Source organism: Melampsora larici-populina, assembly GCF_000204055.1.
Source record: "Melampsora larici-populina 98AG31 unplaced genomic scaffold MELLAscaffold_1, whole genome shotgun sequence".
NCBI lineage: Eukaryota > Fungi > Basidiomycota > Pucciniomycetes > Pucciniales > Melampsoraceae > Melampsora > Melampsora laricis-populina.
This window is the reverse complement of record NW_006768765.1, coordinates 192,391-204,487: the sequence shown is the minus strand read 5'-3', so window position 1 is coordinate 204,487 and position 12,097 is coordinate 192,391. Positions and strand designations below refer to the sequence as shown.

The 12,097-nt window shown below is 45.9% G+C and overlaps 4 protein-coding genes across 4 annotated transcripts; all 4 read left to right on the top strand.

The window, feature by feature from the left end:
• Positions 1-658: 658 nt before the first annotated feature.
• On the top strand, positions 659-1,743 carry MELLADRAFT_86699 (Hypothetical protein; the record flags this gene model as incomplete). Its single annotated transcript, XM_007404117.1, has 5 exons — positions 659-694; positions 769-1,167; positions 1,251-1,403; positions 1,460-1,539; positions 1,602-1,743. 5 exons carry the CDS (start codon positions 659-661, stop codon positions 1,741-1,743), a joined length of 810 nt encoding a protein of 269 aa, XP_007404179.1.
• Positions 1,744-2,757: 1,014 nt separating this feature from the next.
• On the top strand, positions 2,758-3,848 carry MELLADRAFT_86698 (uncharacterized protein; the record flags this gene model as incomplete). Its single annotated transcript, XM_007404118.1, has 5 exons — positions 2,758-2,822; positions 2,876-3,032; positions 3,089-3,460; positions 3,545-3,694; positions 3,804-3,848. 5 exons carry the CDS (start codon positions 2,758-2,760, stop codon positions 3,846-3,848), a joined length of 789 nt encoding a protein of 262 aa, XP_007404180.1.
• Positions 3,849-5,143: 1,295 nt separating this feature from the next.
• Positions 5,144-7,006, top strand: MELLADRAFT_123950 (uncharacterized protein; the record flags this gene model as incomplete). The annotated part of the gene is made up of 7 exons (XM_007404119.1): positions 5,144-5,229; positions 5,324-5,401; positions 5,486-5,721; positions 5,790-6,185; positions 6,244-6,396; positions 6,457-6,539; positions 6,610-7,006. 5 exons carry the CDS (start codon positions 5,650-5,652, stop codon positions 6,767-6,769), a joined length of 864 nt encoding a protein of 287 aa, XP_007404181.1.
• An 832-nt stretch (positions 7,007-7,838) lies between these two features.
• MELLADRAFT_58310 (uncharacterized protein) lies at positions 7,839-8,812 on the top strand (the record flags this gene model as incomplete). The annotated part of the gene is made up of 3 exons (XM_007404120.1): positions 7,839-8,228; positions 8,294-8,571; positions 8,638-8,812. 3 exons carry the CDS (start codon positions 7,839-7,841, stop codon positions 8,810-8,812), a joined length of 843 nt encoding a protein of 280 aa, XP_007404182.1.
• Between the last annotated feature and the right edge of the window lie 3,285 nt (positions 8,813-12,097).

Genomic DNA, 12,097 nt, shown 5'->3' with positions numbered 1-12,097 from the left:
ACAAGTCATGTTTCTTACCGAGTTTACTAGCTACATCACGATGAGATACCGTTATTAATGATTTTGAGTTCCTCTGCTGCAATCAAATTTAGATTTGGTGGATATGTACGCGGCCCTGCGCTCCGCAAAAGACAACAATTGTGCAAAAAACAGGGTTCAACAGCGTTCGCTGTCAAGATTGAATATGTTGTGTCTCTAGGCTTGCGAATCATCGCGAGGCTGAATGCGTATTTGGGGGCAGTGAGACTTGGCTTTGAAAGTTGGCTTCATGGCAACCATACATGGTGGTTACTATGATTGCCGCGAGAGGTGAAAGCCAGGCAGACCACAGCGGTGCATTGCAAGAATCGTGCCGTCCGAAGCGTCGTACGCAAAGAGCGACCGATCTACTACAAATGCGCAAACCCTGGGGTTTTAAGGCGTCAGAAGCATTATGTTGATGAGCGAGGAGGGGGACCCTTGCAACCGATTTCATTGTCATGCATAGTATTGATCTTTGAAGCGGAGGATGAGACAGTAACAGGATCTATATAGCCGTGGTAGGATCGCGAATTGCACTGTTTTCGCCTCTACATTCTTTACTGCGTTTTTCACTTCTGAAGCGAATAACTCCTTATCATTCTGCTCCATCCAAGACGTTCCCCTTGACCTACAAGACATGCAGTTTCAATTCATAGGCCGTGTTGGCAAACAAGTTCGTGACTACTATTTTCTCCACTGATTACTTCACTCAGAACGCGCAAATATTCTTACTCTTTCGAATTGTAGGTGGCGAAGGACCTTTTGAATTGGCGTGGTTTTGCGGTGCACGCTGCCTCCATTGAAACGTCTGGATCAAGAGGTCTCTCTAATGCTTCGACACCAATCGAACTGGTTGCTGTAGACATGGAAGAAAACAGTCTCAAAGAAGGAGATGTTTATACAATCAACTGCAAGATGATAGGATCAAACAAAGCCGAATTAAATCAATTGCACTTCACATCCGCCGCGCGCATGCATCTCGGTGACGGCGATGATTTTCTGCAGAGGTCCAACGATACCTTTGTAAATAAGGTTGCTGTGACGGCTTACGGTACCATTGTGTCAAAATTTCAAACCGATGAAGATTGGGGTATGGGTGTATATCCTTTGATTGTGACTTTGAAATCAGCTGATATGGATCCGGTGGTTAGTCCCTGCTCTCTTTGTCCACTCCACCCCTCCGCTTGACTCCATTCGGAATACTGCGCTGAACCTCTGGAATTCCTTAGAGCCAAATCGTCGTTGAGTGGCTTAGCAAGCATCATGTGCTACCACGCCCAAACGGAAAGAATCCAAATGAAATATTCAATGTTGGTCAGAAGGTGCAGATTTCGGGAATGGTGATGGGTTATGACAACACTGACTTCATGTGGCACTCGGAGGTGAGCGCGAGATTACATCTCATCATGCGACACTTACTGATTGATTCTTATCCTAGGTCTCTTCCATCGCTATCTGCAAGGGTCAAATTCCTGGAGCCCGAGTCATGATGGAGAGAGAGTTCCAACGTAACCCACGGTGAGCATCGTCATCAACAGATAATCAATGTCAGCACCGATCCTGACCTTGATCCTGGGTAGGAATGCTCTCAATGCGCACAGGTACCAGGGATTTGTACGCCGTTACAATGCTAAGCACGGGGATCCACAAAGAATCCGCTTGATGAACAAAGGTGGAGTGGGAGCCTGGCGAGGCCGACAGATCGTTGAGCGCAAGCAATAACGTCGTCGCAACTCGATAATGTGATTGTTGCAGCACCCGTGTTCAAAGCCTCAATTATCTGATAGTGATGATGAACGCATATGTGTATCATGATTCGATGTTGTGCCGTGTTTGCCGGGGAAGTCATTCCCACTGGATCAATGTGTCAAAGGTCTCTGTCGGTTCAAAAATTTGTCATTCTTTTACATTCGCTTTGGTACCTTACACTCATTTTATTTATAATGATGGAAGTAATGACGTTTGTGGAGCCTGATTTTGACATTGTCTTAATCAAGTTTCATACATGACTTTTGTTGTTTATCATCCATCGCTATAACATCGCGACAAGATATTGCCGTTTTATTGATGTTGCCTGTGGATTGGCTGGAACTGTATCTTGGGTGGTAAGCACCGCATTATTTTGTACGCGGTCGGATTCAGTCCTGAATCGTGAATCAAAATTTTGAGACTGTTCACTATCCTTTTGAGATATGTATAGGACAGGACCTGTGCAGTGGAGGGTAACCCGGTGGGTGGAACATTGCCTCAAGTTGATACTGACACGAAGTGTCTCCCGATCGCCGTCGATAATTGTTGGATGGTTCATTGAAGTCACAGCTGCTGAGTTTGTAATGACGTGATACTCACATCAGGACAGGTACAGGCCGAGGCACCGAGAATGATGATCCGAATCAGTGGAAATGTGTGACACATCTGCTCGGTCCCAGTGGTGTATCACTGATGGTAAGTCAAGGGCTAAAGAGTGTTGAGTATTGTATGCCGAATGTTCGAGCAGGATTGGCGACGTGCTTCACGCAAGAATGAAGCTGATTGTATGTCGTGGTAAACCATCTGACGTGTGATTCAGTAATCTTCATGGTATTCGCCAGGACCACTAAGCGTTGTATTATGACCGGATATAGATTTGTTAACATGCCTCACAAAAGAATGAAGTAGCTGAGGGTGTTTGATCGCAGACCGACTGAGATTTGACACGGTTCACTGGGTGAAATTGGCCACGCCTACTGAGATAGTATGGTGGCCGAGGAAATTTTCTATGGTGCAAATGCGTACATAAGAGCGCCATACGACAGATGGCTGTAACGACATTCAATTTCGGCCTCTCCTATCTCTGAGATTATTCTGTCAATAGTGTTGCGTTGCACGAACCACTGCACATCTTTTGTCGCTCCAAGGTCTCATTGACCTTATCAACCTCATCTTCTCTTACATTTGCGGCCATGGACCGCGACTTTATTCTCCGTCGATTACCAATGCGGTGGAGCAGCATCTGCTGGGTTGGTGATAAAGTGCGTAGACTATGCTACTTTTTGGTTTTAATACACAGACTGACTTCCTAATTTAGTTCGACGGCCCACCGTATGCACACGTTGCGCAACGGTATTTCGAAACCAACACCGTGTTAAAACATGAAAATTTTGAATCTTTCCGCTTCTTGCTTGCCGAAGGGATTTCAGAGACCGTACTCAAATCTCGACATGCTTACCGGATTGAAGGTCCAGTTATCATGACGGCTGCCCGTTCCGACACGGTGTTATTAGTCAATCCCAACAACACCATTTTCATTGACGACGCCGAAGTCCGCGTCAAATCCTTGGCAAACAAGATCTCTGTAACTAGCGTAGGCCGCATTATTGACTCTGCCCGTCGAGTGACACCTGCAGGCGTCTTTGACGGGGTGACAATCACTACAATCCATAGAGACTGGGACCCAACTGTGAGCTAACCTTGATCTCGACGACGAAATCAATCATTAATCAGCTGACCATCTTTCTATTAATCGGCTGACCATCTTTCTTAGACATTGACCTGGATTGAATTTCGTATCATATATGAATGTAACTTGGAGGTGACGTGGCTCAACAGGCATGCATTAAAGCGTGACAATGTCGTGCAATTTGTCGGCAATGTGATACATGGGGATGCCCATGAAGCTCAATGGGTTGTTAACGTCAGTTTGCGTCGTCGTTTTCAAACCTTAACTACACTCATCATGTCCTTCGTTTACAATAGGTAACTGAGGTCCTGCTGTTCGGATTGGTTCCCAACTTGCGTCGGAGTCGACACTTACGCGGGCTGCCGGCAAGACCATGTGTTCTATTTGATGTCTGAATTCATGTTTTAGAAAATGAGCCTCTGGATTTTGAACAATAATTTAGTCAATGTGTGACGTGCTCAATGGGATTTTGTGTTATTTCCAAATGCGATGGAAGTTTTGGTTTGGATTTGAACTTGACCTGTAAATTCCATTGCATGTCAACCACGCGGTAGAATTTGTGATGACCGAGACCGAGGTCAACTTTGATGCTTCAGAGAGGAGTTATGGGTGGTTTGCATTAATGGTTCAGTTGTAGACATGCCGAACGTTTCTCATTGTGCTTTGCATGAAGTGAAGATGAGGCTCATGAGCATGCGTGTGACGCGCTTACCTAGCATGACGCTACAGAAGCTATTAACAATTATGTGGAAGGAAAAAGCACTTGGCACTGCAATTGTGATCACACGGCATGAAACAGTCCGGCCTCTAAGAGGTATGAGTACAACGGTATAAGTACAACGGTATGCGATGGGTGACGGTGAACTCTTCCTCAGATGGAGCTGAAAACTTTTCATGGTTGGTTAATGACATGTTATGGAGACTCCAATGCTAACAATGGCGAGTGAACAGCGGTATTTACAATGATGTCTGAAAATGTTTCTCTGACTGGAAACAAACAATGAAACACTCATTGGCTCGAATGGAACATAGGAATGATTGTAAAATGACTATGAGGGGGTCCACGATTTTGAAATTCATAGGACACAGTGCAAACGTAGTACCGGAATCGGCATGACGAGGAGCCATCATTTGAATCTTCACGTGTTTGCAAGATGCATCTGTGTGGAATTCGCTGAGGAGAAGACTGCCAAAATGGTGTCTGCGGAGTCATCGTTTGGTGGGTGTCATTTGTCTGTGGAATGAAATTGTAACAACAAGGTTGATTTCAGCTCTGGGCGAGGAAAGAAAGAGATAAGAGGTGAAGGTAGGTGAAAGTACCTCGGCATTTGGCGATGAAGGCATAATCAACGCGTTTTTTGTTGATGATGTGGTTGGGGGTAATGAGATCAACACACAACTTTGTGGACTCAATTTATAGTCATCCGTCACAGCGGGAAAGGTCATGAGTATCGTTCAACTTTCCATGATCATGCTGACACGAGTTCATGACGGCGATGGAGGCCCATCTACCAAATTCGAAGCTGTGGCCCTGTGCAATGAACGTTGATGAAAGGTGACATGACGACATCGGTACGTTTCACATGGATTTCACAGAAGGCCCCCAAAGTTCATTGATTGTGAAGGGTTTGGGCAGGAGATATTTAATCATCGCCAAGGGCGCAAGCGTCAGCCAGTGTTTCAAAATGCGACCCCAACCTTGGTACTTACTTTCCGTGATCAATCAACTCCGCAGAACACCGTTACGAGAATCGGCATCCTCGACGGCAGTAAGTTATTCAAAGCCACCAAGACTGAATATTGATTGACGATGTTGGTGGACCCTGGGCTCGATGACACTACGTGGCTCGCCATGTGGATCAGTTGGGACAGAATCCTTTGATCGGAAAACGTTCGGAATCTGGTGGAGAGGCCCCAGGGTAATCTCGGAGCAAAGCAATTGTGAGCTGCACGTTAGTGAGACCCTGATGACAATACTCAGCTTACCGGTGTCACTTTGTCGTTGCCGGCAACAACCTCTTTCAGTAGTGATGGCCGTCATGATTTGGCTAACGGTCCTTGGTATAAAAGGTGGCCACGAACAGGTAATTAGGTTCCCGGCCGCAACCACGACGTGCATTCTTTTGCTACAACACACTCTTTTGTCATTCACAATTAATCACCTCGAAGTCACTCTTTCATCCGTAATAATGTCAATAGTCAATTCCAGCATTCTACAGCATCCTATTCAGTTGCAATTCATTGGTCGAGCTGGGCGTGAGGTAACCACTTTCAAATCCTCCTTCAAATTATTTTGTTCGTGATGTTGATGTCATGTTACCAATGATAGTTTGTGCAGACCTCTTTGCGCAACCGAGGATTCGTTTCTCATACCGCCAGCATCAACACTTCAGGTCTGAAGGGTAACCACATTACTTCGACCGACGTCAACTTGACTGCTTTCAATTGGTCTCAAAACGAAATCAATGTCGGAGACATGTACTCAATGAGTTGTAAATTGATTGCTTCAAACGACGCCAATGCGGATCATTTGCACTTCGACAGCGCCACTTCTCTCGATGTTACCTCTGTCTACCCGGTGGGTGAGAACTTGATCCGTGGCGCTGTCGACAGAGTCTCACTCACCGCTTTGGGTACCATAGTTGGTAAAGAGATCGTTCCTGGCGATGCTGACCATCCGTCTGGCTGTACCATCACCTTGAAATCTGTGGATATTGATCCGATCGTAAGCGACTTTTACTCTTCTTGCGGTTTGAGTAAATATTGACCGTTTATATTGGCAGACAAAGAGTCCTGTTGTGTGGTTTACCAAACACCATATTTGCCCTATGCCGTCTTTAGAGAGTGCTGCGAGGATGTGGCAAGAAGGTGCCATTGTTCATATCTCTGGGGTAGTTGTAGGATACGATTCGGTGTCGTTTATGTGGATCAGTAGTGTATGCCGCTTTGTTTCGACTCCTGTGATTCCACTACTGACATTCAACTTTTTGTACCAGGTCAACTGCATTAGTGTTGTCGGTCCCGGTGATGCCAACGGTGTCCAACGTGTTCGTAGATCTCGACGTCAGATAAGACAAGGGTCAGTACTTTATGTTTATTGATGTGTGCAACACGTGGACTGACTAACTTTCTGCTGTGACGCATTGCAGGGCGGTGATTGCTGCCAACGATGGTATCTGGCAACAAATGATACGTGCCTATGCCAGTAGGAACATGGCACGCATTGGTATGCGTAATGGCGCTCGCCACATGGGCTCAGGTCGTGACGCGGCCCGCAAGAGGCTCTACAGACGCAATTCGATAATGTAGCGTGTGCGGAGTTCTCTTGATGGGGTACTTCATGTGATGCCCTGGAAGTATGAGGTCAGGGTGGCTGTGTCGTGCGTTTATTCCAGCATGTGTTGAAATGGTTTTTTGGGTTGTTACTATCTCATGTGATCGCTTGCATGTACCACAGTATGGATATGGTAACACCTCCTTTGTTTTGCAGTTGGTGAAGCGAGTGATGGAATGGTTTTCTTAGGCATTTATGTCCCATTCACTGCCTGCCCGCAATTTGCCACCCGTGCGAACTCGGTCAGTCTTCTGCTAAGTAGAGTGATGCGTGACAGCCCCTGAATTGTGTATGGTTGGTGTTCTCCTTGGGGCTAGGGTAATAAATGGATACCTCCAAATGACCGAATTTGTCGCGGCTTCGACTCCATCCTTTTAACACGACGAGACATTGAGATCGGAATGTCGGCAGGCAAAGGCATGACTGGACACACCGATTGAGCAAAGATGAACTGTGGGACTCCGGATTCTGTGGAACGTGGCTGATGTGGTGTGGCAGAAGTTCCGGGTCATCGGCTGCTGAGGAATGGGATTGCTCATTCAACACACTGGCTATCTAAAAAGGTGTAAATCTGATTCTAATGGGTGGGCAACGGATTGCTAAGACAGAAGGAGTTGTCACTGTAGGTGTAGTAGGAGGCTCACCGGAGATCAGGGCCTGACCCACTGTGACTTCGACCATGAACAATCATCAGCGATGGGGATAGTGTATATATAGTAGCAACAGACGACGTGAGTGGTTATAATATATTTCTCATCGATTGCATTGCGCTCCCGCTGATTGGATCGCGTCTGACATTCATTGCTTCATTCCTGACTGAACCACACAATCCGAGTGCATCCACTCTTTCCAAGTCACCCGACCGTCGTATCTTGATTTTCGACTTTGATCATGTCACTTAACACAGCCACCTGTCGCATCCACCCAATCGATGTGTATTTCATAGGGCGTGCCGGTCGTGAGGTGACTGTGAATAGCTATCTATATAACGCACTATGGTTGATTTGATGTTTTCATTATGCTTTCACTGTGTAGATTCCGCGGATGTCTCTGAATGATGATGGCTTTGTTGTTCATCATGGCACCATAGAAACATCAGGTGTCGGCAACGCAGGTATCCGAAGTACCGACGTCAACCTCATTACCACCAAATCAACCGCAAGTCGAATCAAGGTCGGAAATCTATACACCATGAAGTGCAAATTGATTGCATCCAATGATGCGAAGCCGGATTACTTACACGTCGATGATTCAACCTGTGTCAACCACGGTCCTATGGCAGAGGTCAGTGAGAATTTCCTGAACACGACCATCGACAAAGTGTCATTCACGACTCGGGGTATGGTCATGGCGATCAAAACAATGCCACCGACCCTGCCTGGTGCATCCGATGGCTGCATGATTACGCTACAATCTACTGATATCGATCCCACAGTCAGTTTACGATGTAGACTCCATTCATTTAATAAGCATGGCTGACCACGATGTATGTTTACTAGAGTCAAAGGCCTGTCATGTGGATGACAAAGCACCATCTTGAAAGGATGCCGACATTGCAAAGCGCGAAGTCTATGTGGCAGATTGGTGTGATTGTCTACGTATCAGGCGACATCACAGGATATGATGTGGAGTCCTCCATGTGGATCAGCAAGGTATTCTTCGCATCCTGCATGCTGAATGTGACCATGATTAAATTGGTTCTCACGCAGGTGAATGTAATGCAATCATGTCGTGGTCGGCTCAGGAACCATAAGGTTCGATACGGTTTGAGCCCGATGTAAGCCTTTTGACTTCGATTGGTCGATGTGGCAAATCAACAGCTAACTTTGATATTGTCCTTTAGACCTGAGGAAGGAATCAAGGACGTGATTGGCAAGCAGGAAATTGGGGTTTGCAATAAGCGCACTTCGCGTCAGGCGTTCACATCAGTTGTGAGAGTGGGTGGACCACAGGATGTGTTTCCAGATGATGTGTCATCTCGAAAGAAGCAGAAGGGTTGTGGCGATGATACTATGTAACAGCCGGTCTTGCTGATCGCTGAAAGACTGCGACTGAGTCGATGTGCGTTACCCATACACTCTTTACAATGCTAGCTCTATATATCTAAAGCCTTGAGGAGCAGATCTCCAAGTCATCATTACATTTCTTCTGTGTTCAATGACAATGGCTGCACATACAATTTGCTGAGCAAAAACCTCGCCTCACGTGGAGAATTTGGTCTCCGTTATGACCTCAATGGAAATTCTCACTAAAGGATTTGTAGAAAAAGGCGGAATCCTTACCTCCGGGTATTTGTTTGTGTGCCGCTGCTGGTTGCACCGTATCTAAGCGCGTTGCTTAAGTCTACATCTACGTTACGTTGCTTCATTTCTATAGTGATGCCTGACCCGATGGGGCGGCTGGCCGCCCACCGATGCTCTAGTGCATGACAAAGGAAAGATGGTCGAATGGTTGGAATTGGGGTTGTTGTTGTATGATAAAGCTGTACAAGTAGACGCAGAACAGATACAAAAACCTTGGGGCCAAAAGATCACTACAGGGTGGTGTATAATTTCTGCATTTACTTGTACATACATACGCTGGTCCAACATAGTACCACTCAAGGGAAATTGGCGAACGTATTGCAAACAGGTTGTGAACAAATTTCATGATTCAAGGAAATTTCAAACCCGGACACCAGAACACTGCCAGCATAGATGCCTCGGGTTGAGAAATCCAAGGCATCATCGGAGGCAAATCCTTGGACAGACCTTGTCTGAGGTTTTTGCCCAAGGTATTTTTTTGCCCTGAGAATTACCTCAGATCAAAACCTCGGGAAGCTTCTGTCCGAGGTTTTGCATCCGAGGATACCTCAGATTACAAAATCCAAGATAAATATGTTGGTGGTGGAATTTGGTTCAATTGGGGTTTAAACTAATTGATTCCGGTGGTGTCACCGGAACTTCCCATTTGCAGTGGTTACATGTGTGGTCTACATGTACAACTATTGAAGCCAAAACTTTGAAGCAATTTTGTTCATGGAGGGGAGCAGTTTCCTTGCTGGAAAATCTGTGCAATATGTGCCAGATTAAGGCATATGGTTTTTCTCTTTGGGCCATACCCAAATCCTTTGCAATACTGTGAAAACCATTGCAAGATAGCTATGAAACACAAACCTTTTGCAAAGTACAAAAGTTATAAATTGAAAGAAAATACAAAATAACTATCATTTGGCATCATTGATTGGATATTTGTAATTTTTGCACACCAGAAAATCTATTCCAGATAAGCACACTGAACTTCTGGTGAGACTGAAGAAGAAAAAACTGGCTAGGAAATGTTAGGGTTAGGGGTTAGGGTTAGGGGGTAAGGGTTAGGGCATTAGGATTAGGGGATTAGGATTTGGGCATTAGGATTAGGTGGTTAGGATTAGGGTGTTAGGACCAGGGTGTTAGGATTAGGGGTTAGGATTAGGGTGTTAGGATTAGAAGGTTAGGCTTGGGGCAGGATTCAGGATGAGCCCCGACCCGCAAATGCCAGGGATTGCGCTGCCCGGGCGACCAATGTTTTTCAAAAGGCAGAACAAGGACCAACCCCGCCATTCCCCAAGCTTATTCTCTCCTTGAAACCAAGCCCGGCACCTGTACCCTGACCCCCGACGGGCCACTAATTTCCCGGAGAATTCACAGGGATCCTGAGTACCCGGCAAATACCGCAGCGCACGACCGTTCCCCAACATCGATTTGTCTGCTTTTCACACAGATATTTTCCTTGGGGTCCCCGAGGAGAATCGCTTTTTTTCAACTCTCAGAACAACCCCCGGACCCGACTCTCCCCGCGGTTCTGGGCCCATTCGGAGGCCAGAACAACCCCCTGACTCGCCGGGGTGGACCGCGGGGATCCCCGATTTGTCGGGTCTTGGGGCTCATCCTGAGGCAGGATATAATTTTATCTACACATTTTTCACCATGCAGTCATTCAGGGTGGGGCACAAAAAGCACAAAAAGGGGTGTCAAAGTTCACGCGCGCCTAGGAGTGCACCAAATTCTCAAAATATCTACTGACACACCCCACAGTTATTCTCCAGGTTGTGACAAAAATGTCAGTGCGGCGCCCGCCGCCCAATTGTGCTAGTCTTTTGTAAATGGCTAACAACACCGTGTACCTAGTAAGACAGTGCTTGAACGCTTAGCACTCTTCTCCAACACGCAGGTATGCAGACCTGGGAAACTAACCTAAGTTTTATGGAGGGAAAATAAAACAAGAATAATATAGAAGTGAGCTAATGAAAGGGGCTCGTGATCTATGGGATTCTTTTTAGTGCGATAACATTAGTACTGATTTGAGTTTAAAGTATGATAAAAGACGTACTCTCTTTCCAATAGATGGGGAAAGAGAGATTCAGATGAGAGGAAAGTGATAACATATATATCTCAATAACTTGAATAAAAATCATTGGGAAAGATCAGCGCTAACATTGGTTGGGGAAAACACAAAGAACAAAACAAGCATCGCAAACATAACATCAAATCACTCATAGACAAGATTGAAATAATAAGGGAACCTTGCCGTCCTTCTACACCTTTCACACTTGATTACACTCTTGACGTTGGTCTTGATTGTCTTTCAACATCTTTGACTCCAGGCTCACTGGCAGAGCTGGCAGAAGGGTTGCATCAAAGCACTTTGCGGTGAGCTGTTGATCTATGTGGTATATACTATATTGTGCATGGTACAGCTCAAGGGTAACATGTGAACCTGATGTGAACATAATGTGAACAAGATTCATGATTGAAGGAAGTTGTGGACTTGGACACCGCAACCAACAGTGGACCAGCAGCACAGGGAAAAGCTGAAGCGCTGGCGGCAGCACTGCGGAGGTGCCCGCCAGTTCCGCTTCAGGGTTTTTCAAACCCCAAAGCGTGAACTGAGCAGCGCTTTTCCAAATGTATTGTTGGATGAAATTACTTCCGCTGCGCCCCAGGCGCTAGGGTCACACTTTGACGCTTGCAGCGCCTGGAGCGTCTTATCATCTGTTTTCACCTCATGTCACTGCGAAATCTGTCAAATATCATTCACCATTGATCAAATATCCCTGAATATTGCCAAAAGAAGCAACATTTCATCTCGATTGGTCTCAATATTACGATGACACCACTCTTTCAAGATATCTACCTCTTGCACAAGTCCCTTGCATTGTGCTACATGTTTCAAAGGCAACCGATTCACCTTTATTCAACTCTCAGAAGTTCCTCTTCAAAACAAATCGATTCTCAGAAAAATTTCAACTTCTTTTCAATTTCAAGCGAAGAGAGAAATCTTGA